Here is a 24565-nt window from a genome sequence, read left to right on the forward strand (position 1 = left end):
AAACCAGCTCTTCCAATAAGAGATTGAGTTATGAATTAGATATAACAAAATATACTCACCTGCTCAGATTAGATATCGCAAAGTTTGAGGCCATCAGTCACATCCTGAAGCTGAACTGCTCATTTCAAGCTGGCCTCAAAACACAAGTAGCAGCAGGGTGTTCAACAAAGCAGGCAAACGTGCAGCAGAATCTGGTAGCAGGAGTTTGCTGACACCAGCAGCAGAGAGCATCACACTGTGCTCAGGCAGGTCCCTGCATCCCTCACACTCAGGGGCTCTCAGCCTGGCTCATCTTTTCCTTACTGGAAGTCCCAGGTACAAATAGGAGAAGTAGGGAAGCTGATGACTGACTGTTTCCTGTGGCCAGGACCAAGGACGCAGCATCGCCGTGCAGCACCACAACCTCCCTCTGTGCAGGCAGGAGGAGCCCAAAGGGAGGCGAAAGCCCTGCTGCAGCCAGTGTGCCACCAAATGTTGACAGGGCCACCCCCATAAGCACCCCACTCTCCCCTCTGTGAAGGACAAACACTGCATACTCTGGAGAGTCAGGGCTCTGCTATTTATTGAGTTCTAGGTTTGTATGTACATCCATTTACAGTGCTCGGTTTGGTGACAGCATGACAAGAGAATGTGTGTCACAATCTTCTTCAGCTCAGACTTAGATGAGGGCTGAGGTCAGGAGCTGATCTCAGTCACAGCCTGGGCTTCTGTAATCATCCCAGCAAGGGACCATCCTAAGGGAGACAAAACTTTCTATAGCTGAGCCCATATTGAGAAGCTGAAAATTCCAGAGGTTGCTGAGGCGGAAGCAGACTCATCCCAAACTCTCTTAAGTATCTGACTAAGCTCAGACTAAACGGGGTCAGAGAACAGGAGGCACGTGGACAGCTGGATGACTCAGTGCTCTGACAGTTGCAATGCACCTCAAGTCCCCTTGAGAAAGAACTTCCCCTCTCAGAGGTGAGATCCCCACACACACAGAGACAAGCCCCATGTGCTGCAAACAATTGTTACTCAATTTTCACTGGAGAAGCTGCCTCCTCTACATGCCCTGGCCTGTTCTCAAGCAGTGATTTTATGGTGCTTGCTTGCTCTCCCAAGCACTGTCCCTGTGACATGTACACACTTGCACATGCTCACATGGCAGAAAGAAAATAAGTGTCTGGCTTAGCTGTTAAAAGCCAGACAATTCCCTGCTGAGGCATAGTATCTTCTGCTGAGAGAAACCAGTGCTCCCAAAGAAAATACCGGGACTTCATCAGGTGTCATGCCCAGTGGGTGGCCCAGGACACAGCTTTGACTTACCCATGCTCATAGCAGGTAAAGATGAAACATTAACACAATTAATGCACATTAGCATGAATAAGCCTTCCCTAAAAATGGTAGTAAATGAGCATGACATCCACATTACTCACACTAACCTAAAAGGCTAAGAGCAGGACTAGGCACTTTTCTTTAAAAAACCTGTTTTCTAGAGGGGAAAAAAAAGTGGATCTATGACATAAATATCTTCTCTGCTTCAGTCCAAGTCAGGCCAGATCCTAACAGTACTGCTGGGAGCTGAAAATGCATGAGCAAGGAACAGGTGTTTATCCTGTGTATTCCTGAGCTAGGAGCCTGACACAGCACTCTGAACAGGCTCTGCCAGGCCTAAGCACCTCTGAAACACCACCTCTGGAGCAGAAGGGTCTGCTTGTGCCCTACAGCATCATCCCAGAGCTCTTCCTTAGGAAGTCCTCAGCAGACTGTGGCTGTAAGTTGCTTGGTGAAGACAGGAGGGCAAGTGAGAAAGTGAAGTTACTTCTCCAGCTGCATTTTAACTGTGTGCTACACACAAGGGAAAAAAGGGGGACTTCTTCATTCATGAAGGTCACCAGGCACCTGCAAACATGTGCAAGGCAGTCGTTCCTGTGAGGAAGAGGAGGATTGTCACAATGCGATCTCTGATGGGCAATAAGGTGAGTGGAGAAGGAGTAAGGCTGTCCTCTGCCCCATGAAAACCAAGTATCTAAAAATGTACCTCAACCTTAGAAACAGCAGATGAGCTGGGACTACTGGAAGCAGCAGAGACCCCAAGCAGACCTGGATCCAGTAACAAAGTGCTGTTTGATGACTCATGCATATTGGCTCAGACTGGACCCTGTAAGCCAACAGCCTTGGAAGCAAACTTTCTCCTTCTCCAGCTTGGTTGAAGCAACACCCTCTGACATCAGGAGTCAGCAGTGAGCAGGGCCTGCTTCTTGGGGAAACTGTTTTATACTCCAAAGCCATTCCCAATGGGATGGCAGCAGATTTGATTTACATTACAGCAGGGCAGGTTGATTCAGGCTGATGGAGAAGAACAGCTCACACCTGGAATCAGAGAGCTTTCCCCATACAGCAGGTGAGCAATCTCAATGCAGAACAGTTTCCCAGAGCTGGGTTGGTTTTATTATTTTGGTTGTGAGCTCTCCCCAGCTCTGCTACAAAGGTTTCCAGTGCATCTTCCCTGAACCTGTGGAGGGAATCTCTCAGCGTTATGTCACAAGAACAGCTGACCACTCCCATGGCACCTTAAAAACTGCTTCCTCCTCAACATGCCACTCCTCAGCCCAAGTTCTGGTGATTCCACTGGGATCAAACACACAGCAGCAAGGCTTTCCCCTAAAAGAAACACAGTCCCTTCTGCAGGTGGAAGGTAAGGTGTGACTGGCTGCAGAGCTGTAGTGTCCCTGCCCTCACAGGCCCATCTCTGCTCCCAGCGCAGCAGCAGCATCCCTGCCTCAAGAGATCGTAGAGAATTCCTTCAGCAGGAGTTCCTGGCTCAGCGTGTTGAAAGCAAGGTTCTTCCTCACATTGATGCTGATGGACCGAACCTGACAGAAACAAAACAAGATATTTTAGCCAAGGGACTCTTTCTGGCTCCTCATAAGCCTGGCAGTTTTCACACTGCTGACCTCCATGCTCAGCATGGAACTGTTCTGCACAGCTCCACAGAAGCTGCAGCCAAGCTCACTGAGACTCCAGGTTAGCAAGAAAACACTGAGATTTAGCAGTTTCCTGGAGTAACAGGAATGTCTACAGTGACATCCCAGAAACAAGAGTAAATTCCCAATGAGACTGGGGTGGGACAGGATGCTCTCTTTGGATGCATGAGCTATGATGTGTTTCTTATTCTGGGGAAAGAGGTGGGGAAAGCGAGCACTTTCAGGTTGCACCTGGAAGATCATATTCTATCAGTGCCCACTGGAGTGCCAGCCAGCATTTGCCTGCATTAATGCAGTGCCACGACCTCTGTCCTGCTCCACAACCCACAGAGCCAAAGATACAGACTCAAGGAAAGTCCAAAGGCCATGACACTGTGCTGTAAACATAAATTATCACCCAACCTGGCAGAAAAGTCTGGGTTCAGAGCCAGCTCTGTGCACTCTGACTGCCTTACACTTGCAGCTGGCTCACTGACTGTCTCTGAAAAAGAGACACCTTTATCCCTCAGTGACACCCAGACTTGTGGTCGCTCACAGAGCGCAAAGAGGAGCTGGGCAGCCCTGTTGCACAGCCACTTCCCTTCCCCCTTCATGCCTGCAGACTCGTTGGCCGAACACACAGGCCCCAGACTGGGCTCAGTCTCAGCTGCACTTGGCAACGAGAAAACAAAGTCAAACATCATCTGTGTCAGCGACTGTGCAGCAGTGACAGAAAGCAAAACTGACACAAGCTCATCCAAACAATGGGATTACAGTTCCCAGAGACTCGGAGCCTGTGATAATAAGGTTGTTGCTGACCTGGTTAACGTTTTGTGCTTTTTAAAAGCACTGAGAGAAGAATTATACAGAAGCAGAATGAGGAATCCAACATTGGTGATGGAAGAGCATATCAATATACATACATACACACAACCTGCTGAGAGTCTCCCTTGCTGTTCTGGTGAGAAAAAAAGAGGGGGAAATGCAGAAAGCTCCCCAAAAGGCAAATGTGTAAGAGAGGAAAGGAAATGAAAACATGGAAGATTAACAGGGAAAGCTATGAAATGAACACCAGTGAACCTCATTGTACAGACCAACCTGAGCATGCTAGCAAAGATGTCTACACCTAAAGACAGAGTATTTAAGTTTTATGTCATCTGCAGAAACTACAAACTCTCCTTTATCAGGATGCTGGGCAGAGGCCCCATGTGTCTTTGTTCCTTGGAGCACCCCCGTCATCTCTCTTCTCTAGGTATCTTTTGACTTATTCCATGCTGAAATACTTTGGGATCATGTTTTGCAAGACAACCACAGGTTATAGCCTGTGTTAACCACTGCAAGTGGTCCCCAGAACACTGGTTTGCACTGGGCTGTCTTGCTACCAGGAGACAGAAGTCCCACTGACAGGATCTGGTCCCAGTCCTACCAAGTGCTCCCACCCCAGTGCTCCAGTCAGTGCTCACAAGAGGGAAAGAACATGGCTACCTGGATGCAGAGAGTCCCCTGCCCTGGGGAATGTGACGGCCTGCAGAAAAGAGGCAGATGCCACATGTAGTACAAGACTTATTCTGACTAGAAGCATTTTTATGGGTCCCACCAACAAAAAGAACAAGGAGGAATGAGCCCCCATGCTCAGGAACTGCTGCCAGGGGCCAGGCACCAGCAGTAGAAGATTCCCAGCTTGTATATACATCAAGTTCTCCAAGTGGCAAGCAGCCTCTTGCAAGCCCAGAAAGGGAGGCTGGAGTGGGCTTAGTAGAAACTGTAGCTATAGGGTAGAGCACAAGAAATTAATTAGCCTGATTAGTTTGCAAAAAGAAGGAGGAATAGAGCAAACACTCTCCAATATGTAAAATGAGGTCAGAAAGAGAACAGTGAGTAATATTTATCTGGCTCCCCAGGGATTGGGCTAGAAACACTCAGCCTAATTTAAGACAAAGAAGATTTACATAGGAAAAGAGGAAATAGTTTTAAACCCATAGGTTGTGAAGCTGTGGAATAGCTCACCTGTGGCTACTGTGGAGCTGCTTTCACTTAAAGAGAGCTTTGGGTTCCAAAAAGAGCTTTGAATGCAGACTTTGGTCAAGAGCAGTCTAGAAGGACTTAGATCTGCTTTTAACAACAGTTGGGGAGAAGAGTGGGCATGATAACACCACACAAGACTGATGTTTCTACAAATCTCTGCCCAGCATTTCTTCTGGTGTGAGAAATCAGGCAGTCCTGAGCCAATCCACTTAAAGGTAAGAATAGCTCAAATCAGAGTTAAATCAAGTTGTCTCCAGCACCAAGGCTCAGCACATGGAGCCAGAGCTCATCTCCCTTTTGGGGCTGGAAAAGACAGTGACACAGGGAGGTGTCAGCCTGTAACAAGGACAAACTTCAGAGGCTTCCTGTGGTCTATCTGAGCTGTTTCATCCATAAGGCTACACCTCAGGACTCCTCCTAGCCTGCTGGTGCAGCAGGCAGTCTAGGCCTGGTTGCCAGCCTGAAAGCTACCAGATTTCTCCTGGGTGACTTACATAAGTGCCCCAAAACCACAGAAAGTAAAGTCAGAGCTTTAACATTCATTCTGCAGGGAAGTAAAAGCAGAGCACCTCTCCTCTCTTGCTTATGTGTGGAGCACTAGGGCCAGAAGAACTTTGAAAATTGTTTTCTATTAGTCCACAAACTTTGCAGAAATGGGAAATGTATGAAATGCTGACATCATCTGGAGAATGACGATGGAATGAAAGAATGGGTGAAGCAATGGCATTAAGCATGCAAGGAAAACATGATTTAGTTCTAGTTTTGTGTCATTATAGCTGGATGTGTGCAAGGCTGCACAGACACTCCCATTTCACAGCAAGTCTCATCAATTAAACCTGTTTCTAATCAACAAGCAGCTCTTAAGATATTTGTACAATAGGAGGAAGGTTTACACTGACTGCTACATCTAATTAAAAGTCAAATTAATGTAATTTCCCCTGCAGAAATCAATCCCTAATCAGACTACGTTGAGACTCCGCTGGAATCTACCCAACTGCAAAGACAGGGAATACTTTGGAAAGATGCTGAATCTCTTTCCACACATTCCTCCAGCTGCAATGCAAGGGACCAAAAGCTACATTCAAACCATTCATTCTATCAAAGCAGTACAGACCTCAAACGATATCCCTGAGGCTTCAAAGGAAGAGAAATAAAAAGTGGTAGAAAACTTCCTAACTTACTTCCTTTAGCCCCTCAAAGGCAGCACAACAGGCCATAAACCCAGCTGATAAAACAATGCACATCACCTTCCACCACGATGTGGCTGCAGTACTGCAGCCTTTGAAAGCTTCTTTGTAAAGGGAATGGGAGAAGAAAGCAGATTTTTCTTTGGGATTAGCAAGAGAGAACAGCACTGAGGCAAAGCCAGAGAAGCGAAGCAGTGCATTAGCAAAGCAGGTCAAAGGAGTGAGAACAAGATTTCTAAGCATAAAGAAGCCCAGAGAATGGCTTGGGGAAGCTTCTGCTCACCCACTTAATGGGAGCACAGAGAGATGAAAAGGCAGCTGAAACGAAAAATGGCTCCTGTGTGTCATTCCCCACCCAAGAAGGGTTTGCTTTAATGTAACCACATAGATAGTGATAAGAAAATCAGGTAGAATCTAGAAGGAATTATTTGCAAACAGATCCTGTTCAGGAAGACCTGATGGGACCAGCATGAGTTTGGAAACCATACTGGAAACCTGTAGTTCACTACCAGTCCAGCTCCTTTGGCACAGCTCACAAAGAGAACTGCAGCAACTTCCCTCCACTAAACCCTGCAAATCTCAGTAGTTAAATACAAAGCACTGGATAGGAGGGCATTACCCAACATCAGAACAGCTACATAAGCCAAGGTAAAGAGTCAGAAGCTTCACCAAAAGTAAGCAAAGTACCTGCTTTGAAGAGGACAGGGCAGATTAGAGCCTTTTTGATGAGTTATTTGAACAATTAGTAAGGCCATCAGTTATAGTGCACCTAGAGAAAACCAGAATGAGGAGGCCGGGAGGGCAGCTAGGTTTGCTGAAGACAAATCATAACATATCAGGTTGATTTCCTGCTGTGTTGAGGGAACAGCTTAATGGAATGCAGGGGATTTTCTGTAGCTGTGAGTAAAGAACATTTAATAGGGTCCCAATTCTCAGGGCATCTAGAGATGTGGATTAAACAAATTCACAACTGGGTCAAATCAGCACATTTATACAGTAATTATTCAGGCTTTCATATGCCCTTGAGGAGAGGGTCCCAGGGGTACCTGGATGGGAAATTTTCAGAAGAGAGTTGACAGGCTGGTTATGCTAAACAGATTCTTAAATGATACAAAATTGTGATTTTGAAAAAAAAATCAGTCTAGGAAGAAAATAATTTTAGCTCAAGTGTTTTGTGGCTGTGATGATCATAGGACTGAGAATGTCATTTTAATCAATTGGCATGATCAGCCTGAGCTTCTGTCAGGCCAACTGGAAAGTGGGGCATGCAGGAAGCAGAGCAGTCATGGCCAAGAGGCTGGGGAAGGAGATGCTGGCTGACGATGGGAGCCCTTGGGACAGAACAGATGACAACAGAAACAGGAATGTGTCTTATTTCCAGGCTACAGAAATAGAAGAAGCCTGTGCCACAAGAAGGCTATGGCCAAATTTCTTTGCATGCGTTCCAGAAAAGGTATTAAACAGCAGGCCAGAGAGACAAAAACAGGCACAAAAGAACACATTAAAATGGCACAGAACTGACTGGAAGTGGTTTTGCCCATATACTACCCAGTGTCAGTGCGTGAATGACCCCAAAAGCATTCTGTAAAAGGAAACAAAACCAATTCAGGTGCATGCTCTGGAGCAGAGTAGACAGAGGGATGCACAACATTCCCAAACTAATGCAGACTCATGATGGAGTGGGCAGGCATCAATTACTCATCAATCAGCAAGGACAGAGCTGGGAGAGAGAATCAGCTCTCAAACTGCTGGAGAAAGCTGCCAGAGTTAAGAGATCTCTCTTGGCTGAATCTGTAATGATTCCAGAGTGAGGAAAAACAGGCTCCCCTTAGATACCAGACATTATAAAATCTCTGCCCCCCTGCTGATGTGGCTGTTGGACAAGAAAAGTTGCATCAGGGCTCTCTGGAGCAGGGTAAGCAAGTTGGCTTGCTGAACAATCTAACTCCCAACCCAAAAGATTTGGACTCAGTTTTGCCTTTGCTCTGTTACTTTTGTGGGTCTTCCTACCATCAGTCTTGTCCTCTTGCAGAACAAGGCATTTCTAGAGAATGCCTTCACTTTCTTTGCTTGGGAATCCTATTTTGTGAGTGATTAAGGAAAGTAATGTTTCACCAGCATCATATACTCTGCTCAGTCCCATACTTGGTCCCCTTAACAAGGGCAAAAACGCAAAGTTGCTCGGCATGAAAAACCCAAGGTGGGAGCAGCCAACTTCTCCCCATACAAATTTACCACTACAAAACACAGCGAATCCTCACGGCAAAAGGCACAGACACTGACTGAGCAGTGCTGGTCTAAACAGTCTGGAGGTTCCTGTTCAGCCATGCAGGGAGCTCCAGGAAGGTCACAGATCTATCGAGACATGCAGTGTCTGTCCAGATCCTACTCCTGCCCACTCTTTTGAGGCAGCGCAATGGAGCGACAGGACTGCTCAGCTATACCCCAAATGCCAGTGCCCAGGCCATAAGCAAAGGGTCTGAAAGAGGGCTGTTGGTTCTGCAGAGTCAAGGCAGCTTACCAGCTCTTTGAAGAAGGCAGCCTCTTTGTGCTGCTCTGAGTAGCGCTCGTACTGGTCCAGTCCGTCCTGCAGTTTCAGGGTCAGCGTGTCATAGTTGGAGCGTACCACTTCCAAAACCTGCCAGAGACAGCCAAATACAACACAAGTGTCAACATCCACAGATACCTCACCACAGGAGGAGCAAGGCTGAGAGAGACCAAAGCTCTGGCACCTATGTTGTTTTGGAAACACAGATGGCTTTAAGAGCCAATATTTGGCTTGTAACTGACAACAGAGGTGGGCAGTGAACTTCTTCTAATGCCAGTAAGGAACAGTCCTCAAATTTATGGAATTTCTTCATTCATGAGAACAGTGGATGGAGCCTGTATCTATGACAGCAGCAGTTTTCTGTCACCAGAAGTAGATCTCAGTAAATTACGCAGCTAATTACCATACGTACACCCAAATACAACACCAGGCAACTTTATAAACACAGGCTCGCCCAACTCCACGGCCCTTCTAGGGCTAGTTTGGCCAGCACACCTCTCTCCTGGCTTGTGAGTTACCATTCACCACCTGCTAAACCACCAGCTTGTACAGCTGCTCAGGTCAGCAGTGCACTGAACACTGCACTTCTCTCCTGATAGGAACAGGCTTCTGACAGGCACTAAGAGAAGACCAACCCTTGTACAGACTCTGGTTTTGGAAAGAGATGAAGCCATTAATCCAGATTTTCCTGCACAGGAGATACTTTACTATCTGCCTGCACCGCAACCAAAACACTCCAGCTTTTATTACTGCCCTACTCTACTCCCAGCACTGGGTTATACTTGCAAATTCATAGCTACACATCTCTGTCCTATTGAACTATTCATTTTCCTAGCTAGGGAACACCAAGAGGGACTCCCACGATGATTTTTACCTTCAAAGCATTGCACAGACTAACCTAGTCCTCAAAGCATTTGTGAGATGGTTAGTAACCATAATCTTCCTACAAGGAACCACAGATCTCAGCACTCCTGGGTAAACAGAGGCTTGAAACAATTCTCTTAAAGACATGAACTTCTTTCTTAGGCTGTTACTATTTTGTCTGAGAGCTAAACAGAGTACCAGCATCTGAGGCTTGCACTACAGTAACCCCTGCTTATGACGAGGCTCAGCCAAGAGGACCCATAGTATAAGGTGCAAAGAAAAAGGACTCTGCTCCAAGGCATCCTAAGAAGAGTATTGCAGAGGATTTAAGATAAAAGTGACCAGAACAATAAGGAGCCCTTGTACTTCTTCTCTTGTCCTCCCAACAATGTAAACACTACCCTCAACTGGTCTCTTTATGCAGCTGGCAGCACCAGACCCTTTACAGGACTGAATCCTGTCCTTACATCCTTTATTCTTGGAAACCTAGACTTGCTTAGGGTTCCTTCAAGCTGGTTTCCTCTAAATTCTGCACATGGCAGTGATCCACAAAGACACTCATGCTAGGACCTGAGGTGACAGAAGCCACAGCACATCATCCAAACAAGAACTGGCAGTAAAAAAAGGGTCCCAAAAGTGGTTTCCAGGTGGGATGGTCTTAGGGCAGTCACTTTGCAGCTGAGCTGTCCTCCAGCAATGCAGAGGCAAACTAGGGTTAGGAATAAGGATTTGGACTCAATCTCAGCTGTCTTTTCTAACCTAATTGATTCTGATTCTAACTCTGCAATGTTACTTAAGAACAGCCTGCCAGTGTCCTGCTGTTGTGAAAGCACACAGCCTCCTCTCCAGGACTCATTTCCTAATGCTGTTTGTCAGCTCCACTGGCAGAGGGCAAGAACTCGCTGCAATGACAGCCATCTCCAAATTCAGCCTGCCGTCTTATCCCTGTGTGCCAAAGCTGCAAGAAGTATCACAGAGCCAAGAGCAATGATTAAAGAAAGACACCAGGGCACAGGAATAACTATCCACTAGGGAGAGAGTGCAATAGCATAATGCACCTTCTTCTGAGCAATAAAGAATCTAGAATCTTGCTCCTGTCAATTGGAGGAAGCCAAATTGACCAAGATGAATAATCTGCCAGCGAGAAACCTTGTTTGAAAGGTGAGGAGTCAAAAAGGCTTCTCCAGCAGTAATTCAGAGTGAAGGCATTTTAGTCAGGGCTACTCCACTCCCCAGGAACCTTCCCTTGGGCTCCTCTTCACTCTTCCTGTGACCCCATATGCACAGCCATGCACAGTGCCATACAGGTGGGGCCAGGCAAAGGATGGACATGCTTCTCCACAAAGAATCAGGATTCCTCCTTGCTAGCTCTGAGTAGAGATCTCTTCAGATATTCAACAGAGGCATCCTCAAACTACAGTAAAGAGAAGTAAACTCTGAGGGCAGCAGTGAGCTCTGCAACCAGTATCATTTAAGTCAGCCCTCCTGCATCACCTTTGAAAGGCAACTAAAAACTCAGTTTGATACCTTAGAAGGACAGGGAAGGAAAAAGAGGCCCAAAAGTTTCTACTACAGAGACTTACTGTAGTCTCTGCAGTGAACTTGAGATCCACTTATGCCTTTGTCTATGTATTTCATTGGCTTCCATTCCTTATCTCCTTTAATTATGAAATAGAACTTAAAAAGAAAGGATAAGTTAAATATAAACAGCTTCTCCCCACTGCCTGATAATTTCCCTTTCTTGCTGCTGCTGAGAAAAAATGCTATGTGGGATCTGAGATAAATACTCACAGATAATTTCACTTCATACCTGGTAATGGATAGAAACTGTTACTGAGATTAGGATCTGGCATCCTTGAGACGATTTCATCTGCTCTTTAAGATGCAGCTGCTAGACAGAGAACAGGTTAAAGAGCAGCAGAAGGTATTAAGAGCATCTAACATGAATGTTTAAAAGGCATCCACTTTCTACACAGCTGACAAAGACCTCGAATTCTCTGTGTAACAGAAGGTTGTGTTAGCATCCTTCGCACTCCTTATATGCTGCTTCCATTTTTGCTCATGAAAACTACTGCAGAAAGAATAGTCTTTTTTGTTACACACATGAGACCTTCATTGGCACCTTTCTGTAAAATAAAAAGAACTAGAGGAATTTAATTTTGTGATTAAAGCATTTCTACTTTAAGGTCTTGTCCAAGCTGTTCTTCATAGAAGTCTCTAAACCAGAACACATGCATTCCAAGACGGTGAAGTATGAATGACTCTAAGGAAGAGACTTTTATTTGGAACCTTCCAAACAGATTTTAAATAGTCATTCAGATTTTTACAATCTCAAAAACAGCTGGAAAAACACCAGTTCTAGTGTTAGGGTAGAGGAAATCAGACTGTAGATTATTTCGAAGGAGCTTGATGTGACACTCCTCAGATTGCAAGTGTGAACATGGAGGGCAAACTACATTTTAAAAGAATGTTTTACTGGATCTCTACAGTGGAAAAAAACTCCATTAGAGTCACAATCTAAAACTCTTTTTGTAGGTTACCTTAAGGAGATTGGAGTCTTAAAAAAGCAACATGATCAAGCGAGCAGCTCAGACACAGTCAATACAAAAAGAGTGAAGGCTGTTGAATTCCCTTCCTGCAGTTACCTGTATCAGCCCCAGAGGCCACATTCACTCATTTACTCCACTGCAACCAACCAGAAGTCAGTGAAGCTGCACCACTGTAATTTAAAGATAATTTGCCATCAAATTAACCCCCTGCCCTACCACTCACTCACTGACTTCTTTCCAGAATTTCCGGAGAAACATTAGTGATTCAGGTCCCTGCATGCATGTCCCCAAACCAACATTGCAGGAGCTGCTCTCTGAGCAAGTGCTTTCTGAGGCACTCTGATTTCAGCTTCCTCCTTCAGCTACAACTGCCCCATGCCCCAAAACTCTCCTTTCCCAGTAGCATCAACAACTTGTGACCACAGGCATCCCCTGAGTAACACAGCAGGCGGGCTGGCTTCTGACAGAGGGGCTGATGTGGGCTCAGCTCTCCACAACATCCTACCCATGCTATGCCATTCCATGCCACTGCATGCAGAGGAACAAGATCATTTTGCAGTTTTTGGCTCCTTACTTTGCTCCATCCACCAGCTTACTGCTACCTTGCAAACCTTGGCTCAGTGGACTCTTGTGGACATGAGTTCTGAAACCAGTTTCCCCAGAATCAGAGGTCCCTGCCCTGCAATTTCCAGCATTCAAAACAGACCATGATTTTGCTGTACCACTCACTGCACACTGGCTCCTTCCTTACTGCACCAGAGCTGTTCCCTTTGACTGATCCTCAACAAAAGCCAACATAGTGCAGCCCCCAGGAGAGAGACTAGACCTCCTGTACAAGCCTATCCTGGGGAAACAGAGGGATTACACGCAGCAGTCTCCCATCCCTACCCTACCCAGAAGAGAGCCACTGTCAGTAGCAAAGTCAGAGAGGAAGCTGCACTGGTTATGAAATCTAACAGGCACTAAGGCGCATCTATCTGGCAGACACCATTTGCTTCATTGCTTAGTAAGTTTTTAACCTGCACAATCTTTCATCATCTGCAACTGCAGTCTCTGCTATACTGGAACATAAAATTAGAGAGCACAAGCAATCCATAGCACCCAGGAAAGGAGCCGGTGGTGGGCAGATTCTGGGAAGCATGCACAGATAATGACAGAAAAACAAAAGAAAAAACAGAAGCAAGAAGAAATCAAGGTCTCTACACTGTCTTTTTAATAAGCACAGGAAAGGACAAGAATGCAATTGGCATCACCAGTACCTCACTAAAGCCTCTACATGCCCACAATACAGTCATTAGCTACCATTACACAGGAGCAGTTGCAACTGAACTGATTGAATGATCTCACATCAAGAAAAAGGCAAAAGACCACCCCAGCAATCCCCAGGTTAAAATGCACTTGCCCCCCACACCAACGCCATGCCACTGACATGGCCAAGTTCAGGGGAGACTGTCCAGATCAGGCCTGGCAAGCCCTCAGGTGCTCTGTCCCAGCTGTCCCATGCTGGAGGATGGAGTGGCCACTCTATCGGACATGTAATGCCAACCTCTCATCAGTGCTACTGCACAGATATGACACAGGGACTGAGGGCAGCCAGGGACAGAAAAACAATCCTCCATGCAGAGGTGCTGGAGTGTCTGTCAGTGCCTGTGTACCACACACAGAAGGAATTCTGGCAGTCCCACCTCCCAGACCTAGGCAAAGCCCAAACACCACAAGCAAACTCAGCAGTCTGTCCCCTCAGCTCAGGCAGTGGAGGCTGTAGGAAGAGATACTAGGGTTTTCCTATTCCAATAGAATGCCCAATGTACATTTTACACTGCAGTCCTCAAACTGGCTTGCTTATTGCAGGTTTATTACAAATCTTCCCCTTTTTCTCCCTCACTAATCCCCACAACAACTCCTAGTCCCTGAGTGGTTCTCCTCTTGAATTCAACTGAAGAGCTACATTCCTCATTGTAATGAAAAGGCTGCTGACATCTGGGCTACAAAGAGGCTATTGCCTCCCCATAATAAAGTGCCAGATAATTGACATCAATTTTACAGTACTATCTTCTAATTAATACGAAAAAAGATTTTTTTTTCCAAGTGCCATCACACTTCTCACAGTGCATCTTTAAAGCTGCTGATGCAGGCTGGAGTCTTTGCTGCAACTAATCCCCAGAAGCACCACAGACAAAGAACATAACTAAATAATTAGAAGTTAAATAAAAACACATACACAGCTGCCACATTTCCCAAAAGACTCTGCCCAAACCCCAGCTGCACACAGCTCCATCTCCCTTTTCTCATTCACTGTCTGCAGGAGCCAAGTTCAGAGAGGATCCACTAAGGCTGCCAGTGCTACACACATGTGCTAGAAGCAGCTGCCATTCACACTGGCTTCCAGAAAAGCACCCACTCCAGGACGAGAAGCAGCACAGAGCTTTTGTCTGACCCAACACTACCTTACCTTCACAGCTGTCCTGGAGCTAAATGCAGTGCTGATGCTTTAACACAATTCCTCACCCCCACACTGATCAAGCCATGACTATTAATTCCATGTTCATAAATGCTAAGAGGAAAAGGAGGAGGATGTCGCTATGATAGTTTAACAACTCAGAGTTCCAAGACATGCTGCATGTACAGCACATATCTATGGATCCAGAGGATATCAAGCGGGTCTGGTGGGAAAGACAAAGATCTGAGCTGGAGATGCAAATGTAGTCAAGCCACATATATGTCTGGCAAGACACGCAGCACATTCCTGTTCTGGTGCCCTAGAGCTTCTGCATCCAGCAGCTGCAGTTCGTACTATATGTAGTGAAGAACAGTCTATGGCTGTTTCTTGCTGTTGGATGGGAGTGTGAGGCTGCTTAGACAGCCCCCACCATTTCACACATCTGTCACTCCCAGAGCAGGAAGCATCACCTTGCCTGCCCTGAGTACAGTGAAAATTCCTGGAAGGAAGATTTTTTTCCCCCAATAGTAAAAAGTTCAGACAGCCCAAATGATTAAGTGAAAGCAGACAAGGGCAAATTTCTCCTCTGAGGTGTGCAACAGGACACCACTGATGCAGGATACACCAGCACTGCTGGGCAGTAAGACACGGGAGGTCTGTGCAGGTCACTGGGTGGAAGAACAGCCTGTGGAGGTGGGCAGAGCTGCCCACCAAGCCCCAGGGTGGCTCTGGACCACGAGTACATGCTCCAGTCCTGACTATGGAGAACCAAAAGCTGATAGGGCTCATGGGACTCTTATTCAGTGCCTGGAGCTGGACACATGAACAAGGCTGAGCTGTGCACAGCAAAGACAAGTGAGCCAGGAGACAGGGACAGGAAGTGCCTTGCCCTGCTTTCCACTGCTAAGGTTGGTGCAGGGACCCCCTGCACACAATTCCCACCGGGTTTACTCTGGCTTGTGTTGCCAATCTCCCTCTGCTCAACTCACGGAGCATCAGCCAGGATACTGCTTCCAGAAACCTGGGAGTGAGCATTCTTTGCCCATTAGTTTGTCCTTTGTCCCTGCCAGTCACTACTGGCAGTCCTGCTGTGCTCAGTGAATTACTCTGTGCCTAGCCAAACATGAGCTAAGTCTAACTCTCCATGTCCCAAATCCTTGCTGAGGCCTGCTTTTATACATTTGCACTTGAGTGCTATTGAAATCCAGGCCTTGCCAGTTCTCTACACAAGGCAAAAGGTTTTGATCGCACATAAAAGATTATCATTATTATTATTTTACTTAGTAACATCAAGGAGGGACATTTCACACCCCCTTTTCCTCACCCCAGCATAGAGCCATTCTGTCAGGCTCAGATGATATATAGTAGCTCAGATGTTTGTTCAATGATCTCACAGGGATCTGTGATCTTTAAAGGAACAAGCCTACAAAGGTGACAGTTTCTATTCATGGAGTGGGAGGGTTTGGTTACAGTCTTTCTATTCTGCCCACAGGTGCCTCTTCTAAAGATAAATAATTCATAAACTCATGTAGAAAATTACTGTTGTTCTCTGAACTCTGCTAGCAGAAATGGCATCCTGTTCTGGGACAGGAGTTACCTGCTCCAAAAATGTTTTAAACCCATAATCCAGTAGAAGCCTTAGATGTTCAACTCTATTTAATAGTGGGAAAAGACTCTCTAACTCAACCAATCGAGAACTCACACAGCTTTCAGAAACATCCCAAAGCCAAAACTATTATCCAGCTCCACCAAGAAGCAACTGTAAATGCACAGAAACAGTTCCAAGATCTCATGAGACAGGCATTCACAGGAATCAAGTTACCCTAACAAGTAGGACAAAGGCAAACAACAAGAGAAGCGTATGGTCTCTGTGTGCACAGCTTGCAGGGGATTTAATTTGTAAGCAGCACAGACAAACAGAAGAGATGAATATAGCTGATAACCCTGGACATCCCTGTAGCCATCACTAGAGCTAGGGAGCCCTGTGCTATGACACCCTCTGAGCTCTGCTGGTCTGGCAGCTGGAAGCCTGCCCATCTCACCAGAGAGCCTATGCCATGAACACTTTTGCTACAGAGTAATTTCAAGAAGTCATGTCTACACACATACAGCAGCTCCCACACATGTTAAATGTACTTTGCTCAACCCATTTGGGTTTGGAGTACAAGGTGCAAAAATGTATGTAGCTTCACACTGCCTTTTCCTCAAGACCAATCCACTTTCTCCAGTTTCAAAGATGGTCAGTGGGTTTATACTGATCTACACATCCCACCTGGCACAAAGAACCTGGCACTCTTAGTGGGACCCTGTGCACCCTTTCCCAGGCTGCAGGGACGGACAGGCTCTCCAGAGGAAATACAAGAGGCAATTCTGTGTCAAGGTAGGAAAACTGCTTCAGCGGGTTTTTGCCAAGGGAACAAACATCTACGTACAAACAAATGATCTTAAAAACTATCAACTGTTAAAATAAGCAGACTCCAGAGCAGACATTTAGATCTGGAAGGGGAGACACACCAGAAACTGAATGAGGCCCACTTAGCTTGCCTGGTTTTAAAAATTTTTTGAGGAAGGCAGGCAGCATAAGGAAGGCCAGGATGATGGCAGAAGCATAAAACCCTGAGATAGATATATTTGCTATTTTGGTGTTACAGCCCATTTTGGAATTGTGAACCCTTATCTCCAGCTGGTGGCATTTATGAAAACATTTCTCACCGCTAGGTACATAAGAGCACTTGCAATTCTGCCAAAGCTTGAAATGCACTGCAGATACTGATGGACCGGACCGTTAATTTTTTTATTTCCCCGTTGTGCTTACAATTAACTTAAGTGCTGAAATGTGATGGGCTGTTTCAGGAGAAGCTTTTTATCTACCAGCTGCACTCTAGCAGAGCAGTAAATCAACCGCTGTCACCAAAGCCTCAGACAAGGGGACGAGAGCATCCTTATGCTCACTGTTATCACTCATATTATGCGTTCAGCCTAAGTGGCTAAACCAGCATTCAGCAAATGAATGCTGTGATTTGTGTGCAACCTTTGGTGCAATGCTCTATTTACAGCAGACCTTGTCCTCCTGAACAGAGGAAAAAAATAAGCAGCAATAGCAGCTCTTTAGCACCATTTAACTGACTAAAGCTAGACCAGTAACCTTGGTGCCCAAAACAAGATAAAGCAGTTTCAAGTCATGAACTGCTGCTCCAGCTGAACTGAGAAGCCAGAACATACAAAACTATTACAGAAATCAAAGACAGCTACAAGAACCTTGAAAACAGTAGCTGAAGATTTTAAGAAAAGGTTTGGGAAAAAAGTATCTCTAGGGCCAGTAGCCAGAAAGCAGCATCCTGACGAATGTTGGAACTCTAATACACAGCTTTCAGTTCAGATTGCCTTGATGAAGAGACAACAGGATACCTGCTGTACACCCAAGGAAACTCATTCCAAGTAAAGAAATTCAAATTTGCCCAGAAGACAGTTGGCTCAGGAATAAGGCTGTCTAAAGAACAAATTAAGACAGGATAAGCAACAAAATCCTTTCTATTCAATCAAACAGAAGTGCACTGTTCCTGTTCAAAGAACCCAAAACCTAATTGTGCCCAAGAGAAAAACAATGGGGAGGCTTATTCTGGTTATGGCCTAATCAAACACCTGCAGTCACAGGAGGCTTCTGGAACTACGTCACCTGGTCAGGCTGACAGAAATCAGTACAGGATCCAGGAAAGCTTGTGCCCCTCACACATCCACTACAGACTCGTACAGGATACAATGATTACAAACTGACTTAGAAATAAAACCAAACCAAAACTCACCAGGACTCTGACTTGAAGTTCAAGACAAATGAAAGGAGAACACAGACGCTCCGAAAAGCTAGGGAGCTCACCATGCATTTTGGTTTCTTTTTGATCTTTTACAGCAACTAGCAAGCAAATGGCCTCTACAAATGTACAGCCCTGGGTCTGACGCTTGCTGAGAAAAAGTGGATGATAATCTAGCTCATGACTTTTTTTTTTAATGATCAGAAATCTTTTTAAACTTGGTTTGCACAGCATGAATAAATTTAATTAAAGGAAGCAGCAGAATTAAATACCAATATGCTAAAAAACTGGCCATGAACGAAGAGCATGCCATGTATTTAAAGTAAGTCAAAACAATATAGGACATGCTAGAGAAACAACCAGCTAGGACTGGGGGAAGGCAGGTATATGTTTGCAGGGGCAAAGGTTAGAAAGATCAGTTCCACATCGCCTACTTACATTTCAGCAACTAGTGGAAGCAACAAAAGGCAGTAATTCTGTGGCCTGAGGAGATGCTATGAAACCAAGAAAAGGAAATTCAGAGCTCACCCAACCAAGTGACCACATGTGGAAACTGAACTCAAGTCTGTTTTAAGACAGGGAAAACAAGAACTTTTGAACACAAGCAAGAATTCTGGATAGCCAAGAAAACCAGTGAGCAAATACGTGTTTGATTATTTGCACTATTTTGCAGTTCTACAGTAACTTTTATGAAATAAGGGCACTGGAATCAATATATAAGATTTAACACATGAGTTATCAGAAAACTCACACAGTGATAATACAGTACTCCTCCTTTAGTTTTATGTTCTCTCTAATAATTTCTAATTCTCTATTTGTCTTTATGACCAGTTTTGAGCCTTGAGACAACATTTCCAGGCTTAACACAGTGACTTTAAAGGTCCTTTACTGCATGGCAATATCTAGCAGATTTTTCTACAGCTTAATGATTCTAAGAGACTTATAAATTAATTCAATCTGCAAAAATACCTTCTAAAGATAGAGCCCCAAAGAAATAAAAGATCTATAGTCCATTGGTTAGCTACAAATAGCTGTAGCTACAAATAGCTAGAAAGACTGTAGTAGCAATATGTTAAGGTAGGTATCTAATAAGGAAAGGTGGGCAGTGCTTAGAAGTTTGTGTGACTCAACCCATATAAAAGTTCTGTCTCTTAAGGTTTTCGCAAATGTGGAGTTGGAACAGACAGCTATAAGCTGCTGGATGATCCTTACAAACAGAAAACTCTGCAGTGAAAAGGGAACTGCAAAATGCTCTATGGCTGCAGTTCCAAAAGTGGTTTAAGTCAATTTAAGTGCAGGTCATCTAAACTGCAATCCAAAGTCTGGAGTTCCTCCTTCAAAAGTACCTACAGCAGAACAAAGACACTCTACTGCACAACTCAGAAGTCTCTTCATTCTGGACACAAGCACCGAGGGTGCCAATGACCAGCAGCATTGACATCAGGACGGACCGATACGGTAAAGGAGGAGCAGAGATGACAGATACTGAGAATAAAGTTTGTAAGAATTTTGACAGCGATGAAATTCCTCCCAAGTCAATGGAATCAAATCAATCTGCCCAAACTGACTCACAAACCCAGACAGACCTCTGGATTCTACAGTAACCTTCATGGCACAGGTGGAAGAAAAGAAAAGGACAGTCTGTGATGACAGCAGAAGTAAGGGAAACAATCAATTTCTGATACATGTTGAAGAAATGAAGCTTGTTAACATTTTAATTTGTTAAATTATCCGGTTTTGTGCTGTTGGAATGTGTCACTCTTTTGGAACTACATTTGGGCAATGACCAGAACTGAAACAGAACATGACCACTGATGCTTGAAAGCATTCATGGCCAGCATAGAAAATATTTTTTGCCTGCAAAACCAGAACTGCTTAAACTTGACTGCTAAGCTAATTTAAAAGGAACATTTAAATGGCTATCAGTACAGATGGAAATACAGAGGCCACTATCCAAGATAATCACTAGCAAAGGCGGGCCTGATGAGATGCTAACGCTGTGGGCTGAGACACTTTCTGACTGAAAGGAGACGTGTAGGATAGCTGGCCAGCAGACAGTCAGCAAGTTGAAGCTGAGTGGGAGCAGAGACTTGGGCATGGACCACACACAGAAAACAGCTCAGATGTTTCTGATAAATCAAGTGGTCTGCTGCTTACTACTGCCCTTCTCAGGGAAAGACATCCATGTGCATTCTCTGAAATAAACATAGAGGCACCAAAGGTTGCTGCCACTCAGTTGTTTCTAATAATTTCTTCTTAATACATAACACAAACTATCAGGGCCCAGCATAATAGCTATGCCTCTAAAGAAGGATTCCTAGCACGGTTAATTGGCATCTTGCAATCAAAACATTTGGAGAACAAAAAGGGCTTTTGTGCCTTGGAACACAGTGTTTACCCCTGCAACATTTCTTCCACTTAAATCCTTAAAATATCAGACTGACCACCTCTTCAGCACCAGCATTCTCACGATTCAGATGCTCCCAGCAACAACCCCAAAACACCAGAGGCAGTAAGTCCCTTCAGAACCTATGGATGAGAAAGACTGAAACAAGGCATTTTACCTCTGTGACAGTGACACTGTTATCTCCACAGAGGTTCAGATGCTGGATAGGCAGGAAGGACATGACACAAAGGGGAGGCTTATTGCTAACAGGCCAGATAAGATTATGGTGTTGGCTGTATACCCACCACTGACAATCAAGGAAAAGGTGGCTTGTGCTGGCACCTGTTCTCTCCAAACGACGAAGAGAACAAAAGAACAAAACTTACACTTCCTTTCCAAAGCACCTTGAGCTGTTGAATCCTCAAGTTGAGCTGATCAGTGTGCAGAGCAGCAAGTTGGAGAACTACCTGTCCATGATGCCTGCCTTCTGAATCAAAAACATATACCCTTTGCTGTCACAGCTCTGAACAGAACCAGCTGGATATAGAGATGGGATATACTGAAGACTAAGGCAAAGATGATGCCACTCTTCTGGGAATATGGAGCTGATCACCAAGGCTTTCTCTCTGTATTTCTCTTTTGCCATACTCCTGGATCAGTACCTGTAGTATCTGTAATGGAAATATTATCTCCACAGTAATTTCTGCAGTGCTTGGAGGACACCACTGCTCTACAGCCTAAAAATCCCTCTGTGAGGATTTAGTTCTCCCAAGTGCCTCTTGGATTTCAAACATTTTCAAAACTATTAGCTCTGATGGGTTTTTGAATGAGGCCCAGGAAGGCCACTTGCTCAGTATTTCTCATGAGAAAAAGGTAGCTCTGACCTGGTAGAATAAAAATTACTGAAAAGGAGGAGGAGGGAGAAAGTCCACACAGCCCACATTGTCTGCAAGCCAGGAAATGAGATTTGATTTACTCCATGATTCTGAGGTGTGTTCAATTTCAGCCTGAATTTCCACTGCATAAATTCAGCTTGGCTGAGCAATGTCCCCATTAGAGACTGTCCAAAGCAATATAAGGTGATCCACAAATTATCTTTGAAGCTGAAGGCTCAAAGCCTTGGTGACGTGGGGCTTTTTAGCATTTTTTTGCATGTACAACCCACAAACCCATGACTTCCAAGAAGTTTGAGGAAGACAGTATAAAGAAAGCAATTAGATACAGTGCATACACAGCTCCTTATTGTTGCCAATTGATCAATTTGTTTATTTAGTTCACTGGTTAGATTTCCCCTTCCAACACCACAGAGAACAACTCCAGGTCTGTTTTCTGTGATTCAAAGGGATTAGATGACAAGCAGAAGTCACTCACTAAAAGGACTTAAGGGCTTCAGTTCAGGGATTAATAACTCAGCAGTTTTTTCTCTGGATTTTAAAACCACTAATTTGTACTGCACCAGCTGGTAGTTTTATATGCACAACTATTTTTGTTCAAATGGAATCTTAAACTCTTCCCAAAATCCTGCTGCATTGCCCTCTTAGTATTATTCTCACATCTGAATTTTTGACTATATTTAAAGAGGATTTCATGCTTGCTTAGCAAATTTCTTCAGAAACTGCACCTTGTACTAACACACACACATTCAAGTTCTACTTGGCTTTTCCTAACTAACCAAGCATATCAGCTGAGCAGTGCCCTCAGGAATTCAACACTACTAAAAGGCAGCTTAGGTGGAAGCTCTGGACCAGCTCTCTATCAACTCAGTCTCACATGTCAGAGAAGCTCTACACAAAATATTTGCCTGCATTTAACCACCTAGTAACACACCTTTAAGGCAGGATAAACCACAGGGGTCCATTCTCACTCTGGGTTAACAAAGAATAAATTGCTACCACGCTTATCTTGCTGAGAAACCCAGTGGCAGAAGCTGAAGTGGGACACACTTCTCCTTACTCTGTAGAGACTCTGACCTTACAGTTTAAGAATCATTCACTAAAGGGAGTTTCAGTGAAATGGTGCTACAATTTAACCCCAACATTTCTACCACTTTTGACTGTATGAATAAAACTCAGAAATAAGTCTTTAACTTTACATGTTTGTTGTAGCCTGAACTGGCCTGACTTGGAAAAGACTAAATTTCTTCCATGTGCCTTTTTAAGGACTGACTTGTAACTGTGCCTAAAGCTTTTATTTGGTGTATTTTCACAAATTGCAGTAAGTAGAGCTGTTCACTTGGCTTCCTGCTTCTAGACAACAACTGCCAGCTACAATCAACTCAGAAAGGACAGTAGGGAAGGGCTCGCAGAGCTACAGGATGCATCATAGCAGCAAGCAATGGTTGTGCATTAGGAAAGGTCCATCCTTTTTCCTTCTCATTTCTCTAAAACATATCAAAAGCACCAATTAACAGACTACTCAAGGCACACCAAGGCTACAAAGGAAAATGTCCCAAGTGTCCTGTTAAAGCTCAATCCCAAAATGACTACCAAAGTTTTAGGAACTAAAACGACTGAACTCTCCCAGACATGAGTCTCCAAAACAGGTATCAGAAAGAACTCAAATATCAAAAGAGCTGCAGAACTAAGAAAAATAGAAAAGAAATAAAGTGACCTACTTCTATATTCTGTTACCACATGTTGAAAGAGACAGAATGGTAAAATGCCAGAAGAGGAACATGTAAAGGAATACTCTGGAATGCGTGTGCTGTCAGCAGCGTGATGACACACAGCCACCCACAGAACAAACAAGGGCAGGGGAAAAACTCAAGTCAAACACTGTGCCAGATCAACAATTCAGTATGCAGAGAAAAGGGAACACACAGTAAGAGCTACAGAGACCAAGAGAAACCTGCGATCTGAAATACCACCCGCTCTTACCCTAGCAGGCATTAGAGCCTCTGCCAAGGAGGGGCACCCAGCATCACAATGATTTGACTGCCTTTTCCCAGACCAAGTGACAGAGGAGAACTGTCTTAAATAGTCTGTAGATATTTCCCAAGCATCTGCTTTTGACTAAGTAGCAGACGGCAGAGCAGAAGATTCTGCAGTGGTCTGAGAGCACCCAGGTACAACTATGTAGGATGACCAGAAATAGGTTTAACAGTCTGGGGTATGGAGTCACCTTTTAAACCACAACCCTACTGAGAATTGCAAAGTAAGGGGATTTGGGGAAGTCCAGGCAAGGAATTTTCCATCCCCTTTTTAAAAGAAGAACACTATCAAAAAAAAAACCCTTCCTACTCTCCAGATTTGACTTCTGAGATTTTTGCATCATTCTTTTCTAAAAGAAAGATCAGATCCAACCAATTGGCTATTTTTCCTCAAGCATCTTAACCTGACCTTTTCCAAACTCATCTCAGAAAAAGCTCTCCCTGTCATATGTAAGTTGAGGTCACACTGATTATGATCTCATGTATACAAAACATGGCAGCTTCAATCCATGTCTCACAACAGAACAGGTACCACCACCTTCAAATTACGCCTCACTCAGTTGAAGGGTTTCTGGGTGAAGATGAGGGACCAGGCCATGCCTTAAGATAATAATGCAGCTGACAAGATCACAAGTTAACAACTGTCTTCCTGATGAGCAACTGGGAGAGGAGTGGTCAGTAACCAAGTTCTTTATGCTAAAACGTTTGGTACGACATTAATTGCCCAGCCCTAGTAGCACTTTGTCCTATTTCAGAACCATCAACATACTAAATAGCAACACAAGCACTTTAGAACTCCTGGAATATTATCCCTTTGAGCACTACTGAGGGTGGAAAGCTCAGCAAAAACTAGATGATGTGGGAAACTGTCATGAGCCAGAGA

At 44.6% G+C, this 24565-nt stretch overlaps 1 protein-coding gene across 3 annotated transcripts in view; it reads right to left on the reverse strand.

Moving 5' to 3' along the window:
• Positions 1-544: 544 nt before the first annotated feature.
• The window catches only part of ARMH3 (armadillo like helical domain containing 3), a 127364-nt gene continuing 103343 nt past the window's right edge, over positions 545-24565 (reverse strand). For all 3 annotated transcript variants that reach the window (XM_071563474.1, XM_071563472.1, XM_071563473.1), the window contains 2 exons: positions 8679-8795; positions 545-2855 (listed from right to left, as the gene is read on the reverse strand). In XM_071563474.1, coding sequence (XP_071419575.1) covers positions 2763-2855; positions 8679-8795 — 210 coding nt within the window. In that variant the 3' untranslated portion in view covers positions 545-2762. The remainder of the gene's footprint in view (positions 2856-8678; positions 8796-24565) is intronic.

Source organism: Pithys albifrons, chromosome 9, assembly GCF_047495875.1.
Source record: "Pithys albifrons albifrons isolate INPA30051 chromosome 9, PitAlb_v1, whole genome shotgun sequence".
Classification (NCBI taxonomy): Eukaryota; Metazoa; Chordata; class Aves; order Passeriformes; family Thamnophilidae; genus Pithys; species Pithys albifrons.